At 38.1% G+C, this 24,696-nt stretch overlaps 1 protein-coding gene across 1 annotated transcript in view; it reads right to left on the bottom strand.

Moving 5' to 3' along the window:
* The window catches only part of cacng3b (calcium channel, voltage-dependent, gamma subunit 3b), a 59,786-nt gene that overhangs the window by 19,114 nt on the left and 15,976 nt on the right, over positions 1-24,696 (bottom strand). The window contains exon 2 of the mRNA XM_022202508.2: positions 360-443. Within this exon, the coding sequence (XP_022058200.1) occupies positions 360-443 (84 nt within the window). The remainder of the gene's footprint in view (positions 1-359; positions 444-24,696) is intronic.

Raw genomic sequence — 24,696 nt, 5'->3', positions numbered from 1 at the left:
TCACATTTTTATTCATGTGCTAACAAAAATGCACAACGGTTTTCTAGTCATCAATTAGCCTTTCAACACAATTAGCTAACACAATTTAGCATTAGAACACGGGAGTGATGGTTGCTAGAAATAGGCCCTATGTCAATATTCCATTAAAAATCAGTTGTTTATAGCTAGTATAGTCATTTACTACATTAACAATGTCTGGACTATATTTTTGATTAATTTAATGCCAATTTCATTGAAAAAAATGGTTTTTCTTTAAAAAAGTGACCACAAACTTTTGAATGGTAGTGTAAATACATTGAAAAGTGCATCTACTGTATGCATTTGCACACACACTGTGCTTGCGTTCGTAGTAAACTTACGGAGGAGGTATTCAGCAGCATCTGCCTCGTAGTCGGCGTCCTCTGGGAAGTGATCGATCTTCTTACACACACCTCTAAATGTTCCTGCAGAGGAGAAACATGGATCAATGAGTTTACTTCTGATCATCATTCTAGCCTAAGAGGAATTCTTAGTAAGTGGGGTATATGTTCTTTTACTTAAAAACAGATGCACATATGCAGGATTTCTACTAGTGTAATTTTAAATTGGAAAATCTTAAGCTGTGCAGATAAAGTCCTAAAGTTTGATACTTTCTCGATGGCACTAAAACCAAGATAAACCAGATGACATTTCATGCTGTCTATGTCTGGAAAATATTTTACATTTATTGTCAGTGAATCAAAAAAGGTTGAAGCTAAATGCACAAAATACAGACCACAGGAGCAGATGGCCTAATTTCTGCTGTGACATTAACGTATAATTAAGGTTTGCAGCAGGTTAAGGGTAAAACTACCGTTACTCCTACTTTCTATAATTAAATTAACCATTAGAAGGGTAAAGTTGTTTTTTGCAATATCTTTGTAATGAAAAGTTTTAATCATTTCATATTCTAGCGATTCCTCAAAAAACATGTTTTTGATATCATCCATTAACATTTTTAAGTTACCTTTGATACTTTCAAAGAAATTGAAATATTTGTATTACCACCCAAGCTCTCAAATTTGTGCACTACACAAAAATGTCAACAAAATTGATGCTGACATTATTCTATTGCAGTTCTGTGCAACATTCTTCTTTTTCAATTTTCAAAATGTTCAAAATCTGCAATAAAGTGAAAATAAAAATATTTCAAAGAGGAAATCATTCTTGTGTTGACAAAAATACAATACAAACACTAATACAAACGATCATTCTTAACGAAAATGACAAAAATCGCATAAAAACACGCTGATTCTTATAGTGGGTCATTTTTGACTCACTAATGGAAGAGTGTAGGGTCCAATCACTTGTCCGTCTGAGGGTTAATCAGTCATGTTTTGACCAAACAATTAATCATTCAGTCAAGAAAATGTGAAACATGAAATCAAATCTCAGCGGGTATATTGGTTGTCATTCCATAACGTTACTTTATGGGATTGTCCTGCATGAAATCAGAATTTTAGGACATTGAACATGAGTAGAACCTGTAAGCAGACATGAAAATACATCAAAAACAGGAAAACAAGCAGAGAGAAAGAGAGAGACAGATGATGCAGGACAGAGGTGTAGCCTTCAGGCTATGTACGGGAAACAGTAATGAAAAGCCTTATCAGCTACACACACACAACGCAGACAAAAACACACACAGCCGGGACATCAAGTGTACACACAGAAGCTCATTAAAATGATACATGAACACTTTCAATCATACATGGAAGTAAAAGCCTTCACTGTCGAGATTGTTGATATGAGTGTATCTTGTGTGCGTGAGTGATTGTGTGTGTTTTTGTGTTACATTGACTAGGATGCAGTCTCCTACGAGCATGCTGTGTGTCATGCAGTGAGTGACTCATCCTCCTCGACGCACACACACACACACACACACACACACACGGATGGACACGCACAAACATCCACCGGTATCCACTCGCGCTCGTGGAAGTGTGTGTTTGTGTGTGTTATGTGTGTGACTACACCGCATGCAGCCTCCTTCCCACCCATCACTCAGGCCCATTCACACATGGTCAACACCACGGGGGCCATGAAAGAGAGCAGGATTGAGGAGGGATGAAAGGGGAGAGCGGAGAGAAAGAGCGATGAAGAAGGATGAAGAGAGAGGAAGTGGCGGCTGAAAGAGGCTTGGTGGTAAAACGGCACGGGAGAATTCGAGTGAAATGGGAGGATAGAGGCTGCCAATGAACAAATGAGCGACTCAACCTAATTACTTCTTTGCACATGAAGAGGCTCTTTCCAGTACCCACACTCAGAAAATCATTCATAAATTGATTCAGCCAGATTCATGCAGTCAGCGACAGAAACTAACCTCTGATTGGCAAAAAGACTTTGATAGAGTCTTTTATATTTGATTTAATAATCTGTAAAATGTTCATATGAATCAAAGTCTGTTTTGCTACACTGACAGATAAATATATGAATACTTCCCACAGCCTCGTAATGCAGCAATCCACAACTCTTTCACACTTTCATGAATGATTTTCTTCCGTGCTGTTCAAAGTGCAACCACCAATGTTCACAGAGGAATACTCAAACCGAAATTCATATCTGGAGATTTGATTTCCTCAGTCTATACCTACACACAGCTCTGAGGTGGTTGCTCGAGCTGCGTACACAAAACTCCTCTTCAATGAGATGAAAAGATTTTGTGCTTGGAAATTACACACAAGATTAATACTTTAGCCAAATGAAAGAAAATGAATAAGCAATTATATTTCATATATTATCCATTTTAAAAAATGGTAAAAGTAAAACCTTTCTCTGGTTCCAGCTTGTCACATATGATTCTTTTCTGTTTTCTTAATGAAAGTAAACAGAATTTTTTCAAGTATGTACAGAATGACAGGTAAAACAAAACTAACATAATCTAGAAAATGGTTAAGAGAACATAACTAATGATTAGAACGTACAGACAATATCATAAATTAAGGGCACACTGTTAATCCCTATAAAAAAATCCATTTTGATTTACCTACACTATAAAAAACAAACAAAAAACTCCCTTCAAAACTGAAAATCTAGCAACAAGGGTGCCAGAAAAACACTAGTTAACAAGAAAATCAGTCAGAGCGTAGTACTGCGCCAAGGCTGCTCAGTCCTATCATTTCTGATGGCTGAAATCTTGAAAAAAATTGTGTAAGAAATCATGGCAACACAGAATGTGGCAGCTTCATATAGATGTACCCACAAACAAAATGACCTTGCACTGAGCACAGGCGTGTGTTATGCATGTGTACGTTATTACAGATAGTACCACATTGCGTGACCTAAATATGCAGCGGGTGGCAAGAACTGATGGGATTCGGAAATACCCCCACAATTTGATCAATTTTTCTTTGAATTATATCCTATGGATAAGTCCCAATAAGTCCGCAACAGTCGATTTGTAGTGGGATCACAATCATGTGATCGTCAGCGGGCAGCTGATGTAGCGTTCACTTGTAGTCATAGTTAGAGTGACGCTGTGCTGCTTTCTTGCAATGATACAGAATATTAAACAAATCTGTGGATCCAGACTATAAGCTGCATCACTGCCAAAATCTAATCACTTGGTCCTTGTGTCATTTCTGACCTTCCCTGAAAATTTTATCCAAATAAGTAGATCTGTTTTTGAGTAAAGTTGTGCACAGAAGGAACAACAGATGGAAGGACAAACGTACGCTGATCATCACATAACTCTGCTGCATTCCTTGGCGGACTAAAGAAAGTGAGACACAAAATGGCAAAAAGGAGGCAAAAAAATGAGGAAAAAAAACAAACAAGAGGAAACAACCCAATCACAACTAAAAAAAACTAAAATTAGACACAAAATGACAAACAACATATTAAATGTCAAAAAATGAGACTAAACAACATAGATAAACAACAAATATTTTATACAAAACGACAAAAGTTAGACGCAAAATGACTCAAAGATAACATGAAACGTTACAAAGAAAAATGACACTCAAAATGACACAAATAAGACAAAACAACAAAGATGAGATACAAAACGAAATGACAAAAATTAGACACGAAATGACAAACAAACTATAACATCACTGCCAAAATCTAATCACTCAGTCCTTGTGTTATTTCTGACCTTACCTGAAAATTTTATCCAAACCCGTTAGTGAGTAATGTCGCTAACGGACAAACGTACGCCAATCGTCACATAACTCAGTCGTTCCTTGGCAGAATAATAAGTGAATCTCAGATAACAAAACTGGTTGGTCTAAATTATCATAATTTCATTTCTATTTTGGCCCTGACTAGAATCTCTCTGAAGGAGGCACTTAAAGCCTCTTTGGTGGTTTGAAGGTTGTTGCACTCATTAACTGAAGACATTGGAGCAGAGACAATATTTCTGATGGTGCCAAGCTGAATTTTGAGATTACAACTATTTGATACACGTTTAGAGAAGTATGTGGCATTGGCTTGTTAAAAATTCTGAGAGCATTTTAAAAAACATTATAGTTTAAAAAATAACATCCAAAAACTAAATCTACTACTTCTATGGGAGTAAATAATTAGACAATATCAGGAGGACTAATGCACATTTAATCTTGCAGCAGAATTATGTGTGTGGGATTGAGTTTAAACAAAGAAAACGACGTTCATGCCCACCACAATGAAGGTACACGTCACTCACTCCAACGGTGTGACTCAGTAATTGTGTTTTAATAGTTTTTCAGACAACAATGGGAGATTAGCTCTGTCAGAATTAGGCATGTGGGATGGGATTGGTAACGAGAAAAATATAAAATACCGTTCTCCTTCTCTTTTAACGAGACCCGGTTTAATTGGATGATACAGTACGAGCCACGGGAAGTCACAGGAGGTAACTGCAGCCTGAGCTGCTTCTGTTGGGTGCATCAAGGTGTAAAGCGTCATCAATCAGAGCTGCCTGGTGTCAGGCGGCTGGGAAATTCATTATACCTCCCTCCTTTTAAATGAACGGATTTGTATCGAACCGTTTTGATGTATAGTACAACAAACGGTCTCGCACAATGAAATATGCATGAAGGGATGTGCGTGCGCACACACACACATGCAGACACACACATAAACACAGTAAATGGAAAGGAGGGAACACACAGATAGATGACTGCTTTTATTTCTGTCTGTTGCAGAGAATCTAAATCACAACTGAGCAAACACACTTAAAAGCAGATAGGTGCACACACACACACACACACACACACACACACACACACACACACACACACACACACACACACACACACACAAACACACACATACCAGCTACTTAAACACAAACACACCCTACTCACAAAGACACACACCCTCATTAAGCCACATTTTTATGCTTGCGTGCGCGATGATGTTACTCCAATCTTTGGAAAACAAAGACTGCGGTTAAAAATGACCCAATCACACACAAACACACACTCAGTCATGAAGACCGGTGTGTTGGACCTCCAGGTCAGCGTTCTCATCATGATGATGAGTAGGTAACAAACAGCGCACTGGGATTCTTTACGACGCCAACACACACAACTGCACAGACAGACTGGAAAAAGTCTGTCAGCTACAACATTAATTTGACTCATATATTCTATCCTTAAACGACAGCAGGCACCCCGTTAAAGCCCTGTGATTAATATGGAGTGAGCCAGTTTTTGCTTAACAAGGATTAAAGTGTAATCATGTTCTGCTACAAAGGATGAAATTCTCTTCAGCAAACACTTAATGACTGAAAGTTGCTCTACAATAGTTGCTCTATATTAGTCTGTATTAGTCAAAGTTTCTCTGTATTAGTTAAAGTTGCTCTATAATAGTTAAAGTTGCTCTCAAAGAGTTAAAGTTGCTCTCAAGGAGTTAAAGTTGCTCTGTGTTACAGGAAGTTGCTCTATATTAGTTAAAGTTGCTCTGTATTATTTAAAGTTGCTCAAAATGAGTGAAAGTTGCACTGTGTTATTTAAAGTTGCTCCACATTAGTCAAAATTGCTTCATATTAGTTAAAGTTGCACTATTTTAGTTAAGGTTGCTCTATATTAATTGAAGTTGCTCGAAATGAGTTAAAGTTGCTCTATATTAGTCAAAGTTGCTCTATATTAGTTAAAGTTGCTCCATCTTAGTTAAAGTGGCTCTATATACACAACTGCACAGACAGACTGGAAAAGGCAACACAGGCTGATACAGTTTGTCACATACAATATTAATTCAACTCATATATTCTACCCTTAAAACGACAGCATGTGTCCCAGTAAAGTCCTGCTATGTCCTAATATGGAGTGAGCCAGTTTTTGCTTAATTAGGATTAATATGTAATCATGTTCTGCTACAAAGGATGAAATTCTCCCCTGGGTCAAAGAGGACAATAATGCCAATACCAATTTAGATCATATCCCAAAATTCAATGAGTGGTGTCTATGTGTGAGGAAAAAAAGGATCCAAACTATCCAAGCTAGCAGGGACTGTTCCCTCAGCTAACATCACCTACAAGTTCTAAAAATATTTGAAAGAAAATGTTTTAATCCAATGTTCAAAGTGCATTTTAATAATAAGGGTAAAGGTTAAGTAAGCCACAATGTTTTAAGTCTAACACTCACAGGATGTTGTCAAGGCCACAGATCATAATAACAAAGGAAGAAAATTAGCAAACCAGCATTCAAAAGATGTTAGCGAGGCCTTTTATTCTGTTTGTTTCTTTTTGTGAAACGTTCCTGTAACACGCTATATGAGCAAAGGTGCAATATTCTGAGGATGTTGTTGAGGTAACACATTACAGAAGGTTTTTCTATAAAACACTCCCGCAACAATTTTGTCAGAATGTTAGGGAAAAATAGTTTCACAGCATTTTTAGAGTGTGTTTTCGAGGATGACTTATTCTTTAAGAAGACTATTTAAAGCACTAAAAAAATATTTCCCCTTTAAAATATTACCAGAACTTTCTCAGAATGTTTTTAAAAAACAAAATTCTTGGTGCAGGAAAGAAATTGCATCAATCCAGTGGCAGAAGAAAACAAATACCTTATGTCTCAGTCATTTTTAGTCTATGGTTCTGTCCATTTAATTACCCTTCAAAACAAACCTCTATTTGTGTTGGGAAGTTAACGCATCATAGCTTTTCTATGAGGCATTTAAAATTCAGTAATGAAGTGTTACAGGTATCATCTGGCAGCTAAATGGTTGTATTTATATACATGATACTTCACATTCACCCATTCACACACTGATGGCGGAAGCTGCCATGCAAGGCGCTAACCAAAAAACCACTAGGAGCAATTAGGGGTTAGGTGTCTTGCTCAGGGACACCTTGACATGAGCTCAATGGGCCAAGGATCGAACCGACAACCTTCCAGTTATAAGACAACCACTCTACCCACTGAGCCGTGCCGCCACTTGATGAATGTTTTTTTTTAAGGGATATCATCGCTTGTTGGTTTCTACTTGAGCCAAAATGTACTAACAGCCTGGCGATACTGAACTGTTTTTAAAGATTTATGTCTTCAGCACGAACAAATGGACTGAGTGCCTCAGATGGAAAGCATGTAAGCAAGACAGACAAACACAAACCCAAAAAGTTGTTTATTTTTCCACAGCATTTGCTGAAAATAACAAAGATATGGAATATCGCCTGTCTTATCCTTTAACACATTCTCTTGTTTGCTGTTGTATTAAGAAGCATCACTGCTGTACCTTCACCATAGAAGCTATGTTTCAGGGCCTGTTCGTGCAAATATTTTCATGTCTTTTACTGATTTTATTCAAATCTGGGAGGAAAGTTAATCCGCAGCTGAAGAAACAAGTTATTGTTTTTGCAGCTGATCCAGGATTTTAAGGACATCTTCATGTAAACTGTGCATGATTTTCCATTACTTTTTTAAAATCTACACCATGCACACATACACTACCAGTCAAAAGTTTGGGGCGACCCAGACAATTTCATGCTTTTTCATGAATCAAAGATGCTCCATATTAGTTAAATTTGCCCTACATAAGCTAAAGTTGATATTATTACTTAACGTTGCTCTAAATGAGTTAAAGTTGCTCCATATCAGTTAAAGTTGCTCAAAATGACTTTAAACTGCCGTACGTTAGTTAAATTTGCTCAATATTATTTAAAGTTGCTCAAAAATTAGTGAAAGTGGCTCTACATTAGTTAAAGTTGCTCTATATTAGTTATAAATAAAATAAATTCTGCCTTTTGGCTGTAATTTACACTGAATGTAGAATAAGTAACAATTTGTGCCCCACCTGTGTATAAGATAGATTTGGACCAGAGTGAAATCTAAATAAAAAAATGTTCAAAAAGGACCGGGTAGCTGTCTGACTTATTGGATCTGGATCACTGTCAGTCCTGTGCATTGTCACTCCCCCTGCGACTGTGTCAAAAAATGTGTGTGTATAGATGTGTGTGGGTGTGTCGGTGGGTGTACATGAGTCATACATTTCTTAGCACTCAGTGCTGTTTTGGTGAGCTACCTTGAAATGCTGTATCAGTAAGTGAGTCAGTAGCTGTCACACAGACTTATGTCAAGTGTCACAACCAGCCTATGATCCCACACTCCCTCTATACACTCGCACACACTCTGGCATAAAGTAGGCCTGTAGTCAACCAAAGAAAATCCTGACTCAAATTGTAGCTACTCCTCAGCCAATTATTTGGTCGTGGATAATATCTGTAGATTATCTCTAGATTCACTAAATCAGCCACAGTCCACTGAGAGTTCTCCACCTGGTAGGCATATTATCTGAAACTAATTATAAATAAACATAAAAGCTAGTATTTGCAGCATATTAACCCATTTTGATCTGGGTATTACTCCGCCAACGAAATGCAGTTATGTGACGAACGGCGAACTGTCGTCATGTCTCCTTTTGTGTCTGACTTTTGTCATTTTGTCTTCTTTGTGTCATTTTGTGTATAATATTTGTTGTTTTGAGTCTTATTTGTGTTGTTTCGTCTTGGTTTTTGTCATTTTATGTCATGCTTTTGTCATTTTGTGTCTCACTTTTTACTCCACCAAGGAACACAGCACAGTTGTATGACGATCAGCATGCGTTTGTCCTTCTGTCTGTTGTTCTGTCTGTTAGCAACATTACTCAAAAATGGAGAAACGAAATTGGATGAAAATTTCAGATAAGGTCAGAAATGACACAAGGACCAACTCATTAGATTTTGACAGTGATGCGGCTTATAGTCTGGATCCATGGATTTGATAAAGATTTCTGTATCAATGTGAGATAGCGCCACTGTAACTATGACAAGTGAACGCTGCATCAGCTGCCTGCTGGCGATCACATGATCATGATCCTACTACAAATCTACCGCTGCGGACTTATTTGTCAGAAATGATACAAGGAACAACTGCTTAAACTGTGGGGGTGTTTCTGAGTCCCATCAATTCCCACCGCCTGCAACATATTTAGGTGACACACACATGCAAAACACACGCCTGCGCTCAGTGCAAGGTCATTTTGTTTGTGTGTACATCTATATTATATGGCCACATTCTATACTGCTGTGATTTCTGCCACAAATTTTTTCAAGATTTCAGCTGTCAGAAATGATACGACTGAGCAGCCTTGGTGGAGTTCTGCACTCTCAGTGCTTTTCTTGTTTTTACTGAAATCGTAAGAACAGAGTTCGAGCCACACAGGTTACATTGTTGACATGGTGCCATGAGTTTGGAGCAGAATCCCAGTAAAGGTTCTGGAATAAGTCAGACCTAGCAGTCTCCCCAAATGTGAAAGGTTAGTGGTCTGTTCCTCTTGCTGCCAAAAATAATACTTTTACCCTGGGAGAACACTGATGTAGCACCTTCCAATGAATAAAAGCCACTCTTGTCAACCAGTAGGAATCCTGGATGAAAGTATGCGGACCAACCAATCAACCAGTCGACCAGGACATCTGGAGGAGCTGCTAATCTTATTTAATGGATATAAAAGCAGCTAACATACCCAGGATACAGCAGACTGTAAGTTCGACTACATTCCTCATCTCACTTTTGTTCTTTCTTATTAAATTTAATCTTACGTCCAACCTCTGACGTCTCCTCACTCAACATCTTTATCTTTTCATTTATCACTTCCACCTTCTCAATCTGCTCTCTCCTCTGTCTCGCTCTGTCCGTTTCCCAGCCTGCGTATCGTGAGAATAAATGTTAATTCAGACTGATTATGCCGCAGCCCTCGACTTTAACAATGTTAGCCTTCCAGGGCACAGTAGCTTATTTGAATATCACTCAGCTTATTGGCTCAAGACCACACCTTGAGAGGAGACAGAGGACGGCAGCGTGAGAAAATAACCACCAAAAATCTGTCAGGAACAGTGAATAAACTATTTTAGGGGAAATTTCTCTTGTCACTTTAGTTGTACTCCTTTAAACAGAAGCACCTCCTAAAGCAGAGAGAAAGACGCATTTATAATGAATTTAAAAATAAAGACGCAGACATGAAAGTTGAACATGTGGCATATTGAGAAAAAAATCAAATGCGAGGCTTGTTAAACTAAAAACCCACAGTATGGGCTTAACACATGGGCTTAAGATATTAATTAATGGAAACCATTTCTCACATTTCCTCCAAAAGAAAATGTTTCTGTCTCATTAACAGAAGATTAATAAGATCATTGAATTAGACACGGATGTTTGTCTCATTCAGAACAGGAGGATGCGCTATAAATGATTTGAATTTGTCATTCACAATTTACTGATTTAAGAGTGTGTATTTCTTGATTTTTTTGTCTCAAACCAGCACAAATCTAAATCTTTCCATGGATAATTAATATCCGTGATCAAACTGCAGCATAAATAGTGGATTTTGACAAGCCAGTCGCTTTAGCAGAGGTTATTGTGGCAACTGAGACCTTCCTCTGAGACTTCAGCGATCACTTTCATTGTTCTGTGTCCATAAAGGTGAATGATATGATCTGCCAGTTGGGTATTGTGCTTCTAATTTGATCTCTCCTTATCAGATGAAGTCTCTGAAATATTGTTACAACTTGCTCAGTATGCTTGGCAAGTTTGTATTTGCACTGAAGGACACAGACACGGAATTAAAGTTTGATACTGAGCATACAAATATTACAACAGGACTTGCAATTCATATTTGCTATTATATCTTATGCACTAGGTGGTAATGAGCATAATTTCTGCTAAATGTACAGCATGAAAAAGTCAGCATTTTGGCAGCAGTTTTTTTTTTTATTTATAAAAAACAGTTTATAGAAATACAGCAATTAAACACAACTGAAATACATTTTCCAGCATTAATCTCAGATCAGACCATGTATATTTCTTGGGCTTTTTTAGCATTTAATGAAGGATAATTACATGTGTAAAAACAATGGAATTACCAATAATATGTAATGATAATGTAAATATGATGAGATAGTGGTGGAAGCACATTCATTTAACATTTTGCTGGGATAGCATCTGAAATTTTACAAGATTTGTCGTTTAACAAATAAATGTTGGTAAAAATACAAAACCATTTCTTCCTTCTTTGTTAATTCACCATTAAGTCACAATTTGTATCTAATTTCATAAAAAAAACATTTGCAGTAGTAAACTTGAATTTCAGGATTTCAAGTTTCAAAATATATTATACCGTTTTTTACATCAAAAAATTTCCTGTGAAAAGAGGAAAACCATTTTTTTAACAGATATTTTCGGTAACACTTTATAATAACTATACACTATTAAGCATTAGTTAAGCATTGGTTAAGCATAATTTCAGCATTAGTTAATCCTTAGGACTCTCTGGGATTTTGGAGCATGTGCACTTGCATTTTTGACGGTAAAAGCATGCGCAGTAGCGTCCTACACGTCCCAGAGTCCTACAAGTCCCAGCCTCCTCCGCGGTTCTGGAGAGCGAGACCGCGCGGGTTTTTTTAATTTTTCTGAAATGCGGAAGTCGGAGAGAGAGAGCCATATCACGCTGGGGAGATGGCAGCTGATCGTAGAGGCAAACAGGTTGCAGAAATTATCTAGTGTTATCTTGCAATATTTGAAAACGGTATATTTGTTTTACTGTAAAGCACTTTGTGCACTTCAAGGGCACACCATTGAAATGCACTGGCGGAATCCCAGAATCAGGCAGCCACTTACCTCTGGTGTGTGTGCCCTGAAGAGATAGTTCACCAGTTTACTTGAAATGTTAAGGATTGCAAAGTGTGTATTTAAAGAGCTTGTATTTTATTTTTCTATTTTATACGATCACAGACTGTTGTTATTTGAAGATGTTTGTCAAGTTTACTTGAAATTTTATAGATTGTATTTGTTTAAAGTGTGTATTTAAAAGAGCTTGTATTGTTTGGGACCAATAAAACTGACACTTTGTATGTCTTTGCTTCTGTGTCATTTATAAATGCTTTATAAAGCATAGATAGTCCTCACTTTAGATGGGCTCACGGAATATACTTAACTAATGAGTAGTAACCGCATTAATAAGTTATTCATTGAGTATGAATATGTGTTTGTAACTCATATACTAACACAGTTGCTAACCCTTTATAAAGTAGTAACAACTGAGGTTATCAATGAGCAACAAAACATTTTTAACCGGATTTATTAAGTGCTTAGTAATGCATAATAAATGCCATACAGATCATGAATTCATGATTAATTAAGCACGTATAACTAATTAGTTACAAATGATGAGTTAACGATGAATTAAGCGCTTTACTAATGTTCAACTAATGCTTAATAATGTGTTGGTTGAACATTTAAAACTGTCTTTACTAATGCTTTGTAATGCATTACTAATAGTGAATTCATGATGAGTTCATGAGGATTTAAGGATTAACTAAAGCTGAAATTATGCTTAACCAATGCTTAACTAATGCTTAATAGTGTATAGTTATTATAAAGTGTTACCATATTTTCTTGTATACCAAAAATCGGTAAATTAAGACAATTCTTTTTTTCCAAACATTTGCGATCATAAGCTACTGCATACATGTATTTGAACATGCAGTAACACTAAGCAAACTTACTACTGACAGTCTATGCATGCGTGTGATGGCAAGGTTTCAGACTGACCGTTTATCTCTGGAAATTTATTACCAAAGAATCTATCACACAGTTGAGATAGAAAAAATAATGAATGTGTTGCATTGCATGGCAATTTAAGCTTCGAAATTTTGTGTCAGCGCTCTTAAGATTTTCAGTAGGGAGCATCAGTGCTTATTGCAGAAATAGTTAGCCTGGAATCCAGCCAAGTGTGAGTGCGTGCGGTAGATGCATATGAGCACTTTTGTGTCTGATGCAACCACAAATTTGTTGTTGGTTAGTGGGTATTTTTCAGTCTAATTAACAACAAAATAATGAACACACACAGGAAAAGAAAAGAATGTACAGACATAAACACACACCCACTCAGCACATCTATCAGGAGGCATTTGATTCGCAAAGGTCAGGGATGCCTGAGGGTAGCTGCAACCACAGCCGCAGCAAGGCATTATGGGACACGGCAAATGGAGATGAGAGTCCAGTGTTGACCTCCGTGTGTCTCCGTATGTTTTATCTGAGTCATGAGGTCTACTTTCTATTGCTGGGCCTCGTTATGTTACTTGTATACACACGTATGAAGATGGAATATTAGCAGCTCCTGTATCCAAGGTATAAATACACAGTGAACATCTACATAATCAAACTAGATTGTGATTTTACAGCTCAGAGCAGGTAACATTTCAGCATTTCACATACCAACACAAGCATTTTCATGCTGTATGAGTCTAGTTTTGTGTTATGCATACTAACCACTGACAACAATCCCCTGCAAAAAAAGGTGCCTCAAAACAAGGTTAAAAAGGAGACAAATACAAACGATGCTGTGAGTCCAGATACCCCCATGACAAACTAGCCATGAGATGCCAGATTCTTGTCCTTGATCTAACTATGACCCACACACTAACCCTATATTTACTAATGCTGAAGCTGGTTACCTACTAAAACACACCACAAAAAACACAGTTGAAGGACAATTCCCCTACAGTTGACCAATTTCAAGACTGCGCAACATTGCCCCACTAAAAGCTATTTACAAGCTGTTTAGTGCAACTCTACATTTCCAAAATAATTTGTAACAATGGCAAACAGTACAAAGTTAGCATGAGACTCCACTACCTCCACAATAAGATGTTTTCATTTGCTCACATGAGTACTTTAGTACTTTTTCTGTATTAATCTCTGCTCATACTAATGCTCATAAAAATGTATTTCATGTCACCATTCATGTACAAGTCTAAACAGGAAACAGAGGGGGTTTGGCTGCTTATAAGATCAAACATGGGTGTCTGTGCCATGCTTTCCAAAAGTCTCAGTTTCTTCGTGTCTACATAGGCAGTGGAATTCCTCGAAAATCTTCATTCTGAAAGAAGGCCTCCAAAAGTGACTTAAAGGCATTATGGAGGATGTTTTTTTTTTGTTTAATTTGTCTGATTCACATAAAATGAATATACTGACCTTTAGTGGACTTGTATGTATGGTCTCTAAAAGAATAAAAAATTTAAAAAAATAACTGTGGACATGGCAGGACCTGAAAAACATCAGCCAATCAACGCGTCAATCAAAAATCTTCCGGCTCAGGCCTAGATACGTAGATTACGTACGCCTTGGACTTACGTGTTTTCTGTATGTGTTGCTTTGCTATAGCTTCGTAGTTAGCTGGCGACTTGTTTTGCTCATCTTTTTTTGACATAATGGCAGATAAAGATCCAGGGGGACCCAGCCGTAAAAGACAACTTCACGAGTGCTACGCAAGTTTCTGGAGGGGGGCGTTTCTTCGTAAATGTTAAGGGGGGGGTTAGAGGGGGGTGAGGGAGAGGTTGTATGTTCGCATGCGCATGCTACGTTCAAAGTCGTAGGAAATTAAATCTCCTCTAATGCCTTTAAGACTGCATTGGCATAAGCTCAGTTTAAAAAAAAAAAAAAAAAACTTACAGACCTTAAGAGCCACATTAAAGGGAAATTAAAGGTTGAAATAAACCAGAATTCTCCTTTAAGTAACAACATCCAGCAAAGAGTGATGTGTTGTAAGCAAAGATTTGTGTTAGTAAGAGATCAAAGCAACATGTGGAGTACAAGACGGACACATTCGTTGGCAAAAAAGAAATCAGGTGATGTTCATAGAGCACAACTGACAGCTGACACATCTTTGTTCACTTTCAGTATCTAGGGAGAACCTTGTGTCTTTTTATGTGAGAACTTTAGTGATCTCAGCAAAAGTCAACTTGCCAAAACAGCAAATCATGAGCAGTTAGCGGGAAAAGAAAAATGCATTTTTTGTTTTAGAGCAAAGTGGATGAGCTCTTGCTACTACCTGTTTCAGTTTAAATTTCAAAAAACCTAAAAGCACAACTTGAAATAACAAAGTAAAGGCTAGTTTTTCTTGTAAAATCAAAGTATAAAGTCACAAAAATGCAGGAAAACCAAACACAGGAAGCAGGCTGAAGCAGAATCCAGAGGGATGTACTTGGACGTAAGTTTGACATACCAAGGCTTTTTTTGCATTAGCTGGTTTAAAACCTAATACTATAGTCAGAGATAATGGTTATCACAACGGTAGTTATCATCTTTGCCATCTCTGGTTCACTTCATCAGGACTTGTGCACTCATAAAAATGGGGCACTGACCACGTCATTCAACTCTTCTTCCACACAGAATGTAACAATTGTGTTTTTTTTATGGTAAAAAGCCCTGCTACTGGAAATGATGCAGGAGAGGAATGCTGGTAGAAAATGATTAATCATGTAAGTGAATACAGCAGGTCCTCGGTTTATGACGTCCTCGACCTACGGCGTTCCGTGGTTACATTGCCATCTTTCATAAATTTATTAAGAAAGTCTTGTTCCATCATCCACGTATGGCGTTTGCTATGTTAAAACAAATTTCGCGTGAGAACTAGTTGGCGAGTGGAGCGGACGAATACGTCGTCACGTGGCGCTATACGAGGAAGACGGCTTTGTTTACATTTGCTGGTTGTACACCATGTTGGATTGTGCTACATTCACTTTCTTTTGCTTGTGTTGTTTTTTGGAAACTTTTTTCCCCTTATTATGGCTCCTAAGCATAAGTCTGACTCTTCTGATGGCAGTGCTTCAGAAGATCACTGTGTTAGCGTAGGTGAATGACAGAGGTACTTATCTACATATGTGAGTTCCGACTTACAGTGAAAATTGCATCATGGAATTCCGACATAAGTCGAAACTCCCTTGTATATGTATTTTGCCCCTCAGTGCACTCTCAAGGCAGTTGCTTATTTCTAACATGCCAGCTACACATTAGAGCTCTTCAACTTTAAGCTTCAATGTGATACTCAAGAAATTAATTTAGATTTACTTTGGATGAAAAAAGAAGTCAAAACTGATGGTAGTTTGCAAGGAATTTGGGCATAAACCATTTGGGCCAACTGAAATCCTCATCTCATGAAGGCACTAGGTGAAAAGTTAAGGAATCTCCAAAGTTATTCAACCTAAGGGAAGCATATATGTGCATAATACATGGAATAGTGGTAGGAATTTCACTGTAGGTGACAGACAACAGCCAGAGAAGTGAACATAACTGGTGATCTCTACAGTAGTTGTTGAGGCATTTACATCAAGACCAAACAAAACGAGTCGACTTCTCAACGCACATATTATTCCTGATGCCCCTCTCCCCAGAAATACTTCCCGCTTCCCTCTGGGGAACCACCAGGCATTACCAGGCCAAATGAGATATGTAAACACTCCATTGAGTTCTGGGTTTATGTCAGAGCTTCTTCTGAAATCCATAATCTTATTGTTTCAGTCACTACAAAGAGCCCATGACCATAGCTGAGGGTTGGAAGGAAGATCAACTGATAAATCGAGACCTTCTTCACTGCCACAGTCATGTACAACACCCACACTACTGCTGATGCTGCACCAAGCCATCTATCCATCTCATGCTCAATTTTTCACCCGTGAACAAGTTTTCGAGATGCTTAAACTTTTCCATTCAAGGCATCAACTCACCCCCAACCTAGAGAGAACAGTCCACCAGTTTCTGGCAGAGAACAGTGGCCTCAGACTCAGAGATTCTGACTCTCATTCCTCTCTAGTCAACAGCAATGTAGAAAAACTCCTCAGTTCAGGTCAGTAAATGATTTTAGTCACGGTTTGAAAAGAAGACAAAATCATGCTGCTTCATCTTTTGCTTCTGAGAGTCAACAGTCATAATTTGTATGAGCACAAGAGGTCCCAAAACAGAGGTCTTTTCAGACATTTGAACAAATGGCCAATGCGGTAGTTTTTGTGGGGATGACAGCCTCAGTCCCAGGCGAGCTGTCCCCAATCAGTTGGCATGTCGTCCAAAAGCTGCATGTGAGTGGCCTGAGTAAATCCAGCCACATGCACACAGAAACACAAGCACTCAAAATGTAAACGGTTTTGTCAACTAGCTAGCAGAAGAGGAGGGAGTGAGCAAGGGACAGGAAAGAAAGTTGAAAAGCAGAGCAAATTGGACTGCTTGTTTCCTCAGAGCGCCTCTGACAGCTCAGTCTGGGTGACTGTGCTGTTTCTCTCTCACTGCCTTCCCCTCTGAGCCCCTACCTCGCTCGCCCTCTCTGATTACCTCTTTGCAGGCGGAGGAGAAAGAAGCTGGGAGAGAGGAAGAGGCTAGTTTCCACGGTGATGGCTGATGAAAGAGAACGAGGCAGGTTCTGCTCGGATGCACACCTCTTCTCTTTTCCTTTCTTCTTTTCCCCTTTTCTCTTGGTCTGTTCTTCCTCAAACACCCAAACCCTCCTTCTCCTCCTCTCTCTTTCTCCAAAACAGCTCTCTGTTCCTGCTTCACATCTTCTCACAACACCTCCTTTACTCTACTCACATTTACAAAACATCCATTCATCCCTTTCCAGTCTCCCCTTCAGCTCCTCTCATCTATTATCATTTTTATACATGCTTGTTTCATGTATCCTTCCACGCCACACGGCCAAAAGTTTTTGGACACGAGATTTTACACATCCATGAGCATTAATGTGCTGCTTTAACAACCTCCAATCCTTTGATTTTGGAATCTTACAGTAACTCAAATCAGCTGTGGAACAAACTGAAAAAATGGAGGCACACCGAAAATCTAAAATATCTTTGTGTTTATGTAGGTAAAGATTTCTTTTCAACGAAACTCTTGAAGACTTTGATGGTAAACCTTCACCATGCAGAATACTGTCAGCTCAAAGTTTGACACTAGATGACCATATTGAAATTCATTGGTTAAAAATGGACAGTGCTCTTCTAAAAACTGTGTTTAACATGGAGAGTTTGGAAGCTTGAATTGGCATCTTAAACCAGTGTGATGTAGAAATTTAAACAATGACTCTACACATACATTAGGTAAACTTTTAAAATACATTTTTACCTTAAACCAAATTACGATTCGAAGCACAGTACTTTTTATGTCTTCAGGGAGTCTTTAAGTAAAAGCACTATAATCAGAATCTTACTATGGTTGTCACAATCATTAAATATTAGTGAACAAATAACCGTGATTAATGATTTAAAATGTCTGTCTTTCCTGTTCATATAATGCCACTATTTCTTTTAGATTAGTGGCTTTAGCTAGCCTAGCCGCGCTAGACCCAGGTCTGAAGACACAAGGGTCTAGGAACTCTCGAAAGGGAGGGAGGCGGGCTAAAAGGTTGTCTTTCAACAAATACTGGAACTGATTAATTTAATCTGCTGTGTTTCGCTTTACAACTAAATCCATTACATTAATGTCAATAAATGATCCTCAAAAGGCAGTCGGTCGAATATAAGAAGTTAAGTGACCTCGAGATAAACAGCTGATGACATGAAATGATGTGGAAATACTGATGGAATTGTGACATTTCTGTTAGTTTTATCTAAAGGCTGTAGTAAGCTGAAATAATTGCGATTAGGTGATTGAGTAATAATTGTGACAGACCTAAATCCTGCTTAATTACAAGCAGTATTATCAAGCTAAGTGTGCCTACTTTAGCATCCAAAACAATGGTCTTCACTCTGTTGAGAAATGATTCCTCTGACCAACAAATGGAATTAAGAGCAAATTTATTTTTAAAAAATGGGCTATTGTGAATAACTTCTAACATAAAGGTGGTTCTGAATCCTAAATCTGTTGAGAAAACATAAAAAAATACCACAACTGTAACCTTGAAGTCAGTGCTGCTCCAATTTTAGTGTCACTGTAGCTGAGACTGATGTTTGAAGATGGATAATTTGGGCATAATTGAAGAGTTAGTGATAAAAAAGGAAAACAAATAGAGGAAGTTATGTAATGTGAGGAAAAAGTTCCTTCCACTGACTATAAACACAACATGGAGAGAGTTTGTCAGGCATCTGCACTTTCTATCAAAGAGCTGGTAGGAAACAAAGAGCTTTATTCGAGACATGAAGAATACTGGTGTTTAAAACCCTACAATACTAAACACGGTGAAATACTAAGTGACACTGAATACAGTGACAGACTGAACTGTCCACTGAGTTACACAGCACAATATACACTACTGTTCAAAAGTTTGGGGTCACCCAGACAATTTCATGTTTTCTGTGAAAACTCACTTTTATTCATGTGCTTACATAATCGAATAAGGTTTTTTTTACATCATCAATTAGCCTTTCAACACCATTAGTGAACAGTCATTTACCACATTAGTAATGTAAAGACTGCATTTCTGATTAATTTAAGGTTATCTTCATTGAAAAAAAAGTTTTCTACAAAAATAAGGACATTTCTAAGTGACCCCAAACTTTCAGGGTGCACATGAATTAAAGTTGCTTTACATTAGTTCAAGTTGCTCTATATTAGTCAAAGTTGCTCCATATTCAAGCTGCTCTATATGAGTTAAGATTGCTCTAAAATGAATTAAAGTTGCTCAATATTCATTGAAGTTGCTCCATATTGGTTAAAGCTGCTCTAAATGAGTTAAAGTTGGAGCTACACTACCGTTCAAAAATTTGGGGTCACCCACACTATTTCATGTTTTCCATGAAAACTCACACTTTTATTCATGTGCTAACATAATTGCACAAGTGCTTTCTAATCAACAATCAGCCTTTCAACACCATTAGCTAACACAATATAGCATTAGAACACAGGAGTGATGGTTGCTGGAAATGTTTCTCTGTACCCCTATGGAGATATTCCATTAAAAATCAGCCGTTTCCATCTAGAATAGTCATTTACCACATTAACAATGTCTAGATTGTATTTCTGATTCACTGAATGCTATCTTCATTGAAAAAAACTGCCTTTCTTTCAAAAATAAGGACATTTATATGTGACCCCAAACTTTTGAACGGTAGCGTAAATTGAGATATAGTTTTTAATATATACTTCGGTATTTCAAATTGTATTGTTGCCTATAACCACCCTCAGCATGTTTTTCTCTCATCCTTTCAAATACTACTTTTTCCCCTTTAACTTTATGAAATAACAAAGCTTATATTCAACTTTGTTCTCCATCTATTCTCAAATCTCCTTCTCTCTCTCTCTCTCTAAGGTACGACCAACACTCTTTCCTTGCTATATTTTCTTTCCCTCGAACCATCTTCCATCATTTTTACTCCCAAGGCCTAATCAAATTTTTTGTCTCCTGCTCCATCTCCTCCCATCTTCCTCTAACCCTCAGTCCTTCATCGTCCCTTGATGCTTCCCTTTGAAACATGGCTAAATGTCCCGTGGCTCTGTCTAAAGCCCTCCCTCTTTTCAAGCCCTGGAGCATTTATTTCACATTCTTTTTCAGGTTTTCCAGCCATCTTCCTCAACTCACTCCATTTCTCTGTTAAAGGGAAGTTGTTCATAATCCACGTGGCTACACGCTGCCTTCTTTTGTCTTTTCTCTCCTTCAGCTCCATCCTCCACCACCCTTCCCTCCTCTCTACATGCCATGACACAGCACGACAAGTGGAAAGCTTGAAGGGATACAGACAGGTGATAAATGAAAGAAAAACCTGGATCCTTGACCCCATAACTCCCTGTTATGCTGTGCGTCACTGCAAATCAGTACAAAGTCGTTGTGAGTGATCACTTTTATCCCATGGAGAAACATTTCTATCTTAATGGAAGTGCTCTCTTTCAGAATGACAATGCCCTCATCCACAGGGCACAAAGGGTCACCCTATGGTTCGATGAGTATGAAAATGACATAAATCAAATGCTGTGGCCTTCACAGTCACTAGATCTCAACCCAGCTGCACACCAGTGGGAGTTGTTGAGCCAATATGTTCGAGAGCTCTCTCTGCCTCTATCATAAAACACCAAATGAAGAAATATCTTTTGGAAAAATAGTGTTCGTCCCCCAAGTAGAGTTCCAGGCATTTGGGAAATCAATGTTAAGGAGCGCTGGAGCTGTTCTGGTGATATGTGGTGGCCACACAGCTTACAAAGACACTTTATTACTCTGCCAAGGAATGCGGCAGAGTTATGTGACAGGTGTACGTTTGTCCATCTGTCTGTCTGTCTGTTAGCAACATTCTTTAAAGATGGACTAATGGATTTGGATGAAATTTTCAGGGATGGTCAGAAATGACACAAGGACCAACTGATTAGATTTTGGCAGTGATAGTCTGGATCCATGGATTTGTTAAATATTTCGGTATCATTGTGAGATAGCGGCACAACATCACTGTAACCATGACTACAAGTGAACACTTCAGCTTCACACTGCCGATCACATGATTGTGATCCTACTACAAATCCACCGCTGCGGACTTATCCTTCGGAAATCATACAAGGAACAATTGATTCAAGTCCCATCAATTCCTGATGCCCGCTACAAATTGAGGTCATACGATTCAGTATCTGTACATGACGTACACATGCCTGTGATCACCGCAGAGTAATTTTTTTATTAAAGATTTCATCCATTGGAAATGATACAATGACTGAGGAGCCTTGGCAGAGTACTGTGCTCTGAGTGCTTTTCTTGTGTTGGTTTTTCCTTTAATTTTCGTGTATGTTTTGATATATTGGGAAATGTGCTCATTTGCTTTCTGACAGTGAATTAAATAATCTTGTCTTTTATACAGGAACTTATAATCAGGCTAGTTTACCATAGCTAAAAAACTGGGAAAGCGCAAGTCTGGCTCTGGCTATAATGACATCAAAAGACCCTTAAGTTAGATATTATATCTTGTCTGCTTAACCCATACAAATATCAAAGTGTCAAACGATGGCTGGCTCTCTAATGAGGGCTTACTGAACTATTACTATCTAGGACAGTTGTGTTACAGTTAGGCTGTGAAAATAAAATTTGGAATTGAAAACAACTGTGAAAATGGAACTGAAAAATGCACATTGATATTGGTCAACAAATACATTAAAATGAAATGTTGTTATTGGCCCAAAATGAACCCTGACAGGCAGATAATGCGGAATGCTCTGTTCTGTAAATATTTTGTTCGCAGTTCTGTTAGTTTGCCTGGTGTATCTGTTCATTTGAACAGCATTGTATTTGATATCTGTACCTACCAGTAGGCTATCATGATAGAAAATAGACAAAACTATATGAATTCCACTTCAGGAAGGACTTGATGCTCTGTGCAATTAGGTGGAAAAAATATGTGCATATATCAGTATTGGCATCAACAGTCAGCCAAAATGAGTTGGAAAAAAGTTGGCATCTCAGAAATCGACAAAAGTACGATATCCAACAGTGTTTTTACTAAAAACATGTAGACTGAAAAATAAAACACAGGCATCAAAATGTAAAATCCAAGACTTAATTTAACAACAAATATTGCTTGTACACATTTTGACAATGCACTTACAATCTTATTAATATACTTATTTTAAATTCTGAAGTGTTTCCAATGCCAAATTTTGGGTTTTTATACTTTGTTCTCTTTATCTTCATTGCTCTTTTTCAGTAACTTCTTAAAGGCATTAGAGGAGATTTAATTTCCAACGACTTTGAACGTAGCATGCGCACATACAACCTCTTCCTCACCCCCCTCTATCCTCCCCCCTCTTAACATTTACGATGAAACGCCCCCCTCCAGAAACTTGCGTAGCACTCGTGAAGTTGTCTTTTACGGCTGGGTCCCCCTGGATCTTTATCTGCCATTATGTAAAAAAAGATGAGCAAAACAAGTCGCCAGCTAACTACGAAGCTATACCAAAGCAACACATACAGAAAACACGTAAGTCCAAGGTGTACGTAATCTACGTAACTAGGCCTGAGCCGGAAGATTTTTGATTGACAGGAAAGGGAGCAAAGCAAACGCCTCGGTCCGAGCGCATTGATTGGCTGATGTTTTTCAGGTCCTGCCATGTCCACAGTTATTTTTTAAAATTTTTTATTCTTTTAGAGACCATACATACAAGTCCACTAAAGGTCAGTATATTCATTTTATGTGAATCAGACAAATTAAACAAAAAAAAACATCCTCCATAATGCCTTTAAGAAACAGCAATTCTATGGTGTTGTGCATGTATTGAACATCTATGAGAGTGATATCAGTCTTCTCATGTAATTGTTGCATGAGACCTGAACAAGAATAATTTGCCAAATCCTGGTTTATTCCTTTAAGAACACACCTATAACTGACATTTTGATTTTAAAATCCAACTGTTTGGGTATAAATGAAACTAGATGTGAATTTAAATGCTACATTTAATAAATTTCTCATGTTTTTTAGATACAAAGAAATTTTGAATGAAAGCTAAAATGGAACATTTAGATTGTTCAGTGTAAAATTGCAAACACCACACCTCACTTCCATCCTCTTCCATCTCTTTTCTCTGAGTCCCCAGAGGCCATTACGGTTCCACATTATTCAAATCAAATGTTAACTCTCACTATCTTTTTCCAATTTTTCATTTAGACCTCCTCCCATGTATTACCCTTTCCTCTTACCTCCTCTATCTTTAGATTGGTCCCTCTCTGTCAGGTGATTGTTTTTATCCCTGACACGGTCAAACACCCCACATCTTTAATTAATGCCTATCTCCCTATGCTGTGACCTTCTTTTCACTCTGCCCTCCATTCCTCAACCTCCACTACTTCCCTCTATTGCCCCTTTCTGCAGCCACCTGGCTGATCATTTTTATCGTTGCCTCTGTTTAAAGCCCCCTTCCTTCTCTCTATTACCAGGTGATCATTTAGCTCCCCGGTGTGGTCAAACACTCCCAAGAGATTCACCTGAAACAGAGGGCATGTACGCCTCATCCATCACTTTTTCGCCCTCCGCTCTCCTACACCCCTCTCCCCTTCTTCATTCATGCACATTCTGCTCTGTTCATTCATGCTTTGTCTCCATCCTCTGACTCCCCCCTCGCCTCCACACACCTCCATCCTTCTCTTCTCATTTCCTGGCTTCCTCATGCTCATTTATCACAACACCTCAGTGCACCTGCAGAGACACAAACTGCATGCAAGAAATCCCAACGTGACCACACACTGTCAAGTTGGCAGAGAGAACTACACAATCAAACACTAAAGCCCGCTACACACCTGGTATTAGCATCTGAATATTCATCAACTCCGAAGCATTTGTATTTATACCTGATATTAATAAGCTTCCTAGTTACCTAAATTCTGTATGTGCAGAAGGGCGCATGCTGTTGCGCTAAATTACAATCAGGATATTATGAATTCCTCTAAAAACTGTGTAAGGTGAAGGCTGTTTGTAAAGTTTGAGGGTGTTGTCATTCAGTGGCAATACTTGTGGTTTTGCATAAACACAAAAACATGTACAAAACAGGAAAG

The sequence above is a fragment of the Acanthochromis polyacanthus genome, chromosome 21 (assembly GCF_021347895.1).
Source record: "Acanthochromis polyacanthus isolate Apoly-LR-REF ecotype Palm Island chromosome 21, KAUST_Apoly_ChrSc, whole genome shotgun sequence".
NCBI classification, from domain to species: Eukaryota; Metazoa; Chordata; class Actinopteri; family Pomacentridae; genus Acanthochromis; species Acanthochromis polyacanthus.
Note: the sequence above shows the minus strand (reverse complement) of the source record. Positions and strands in the feature narration are given on the sequence as shown.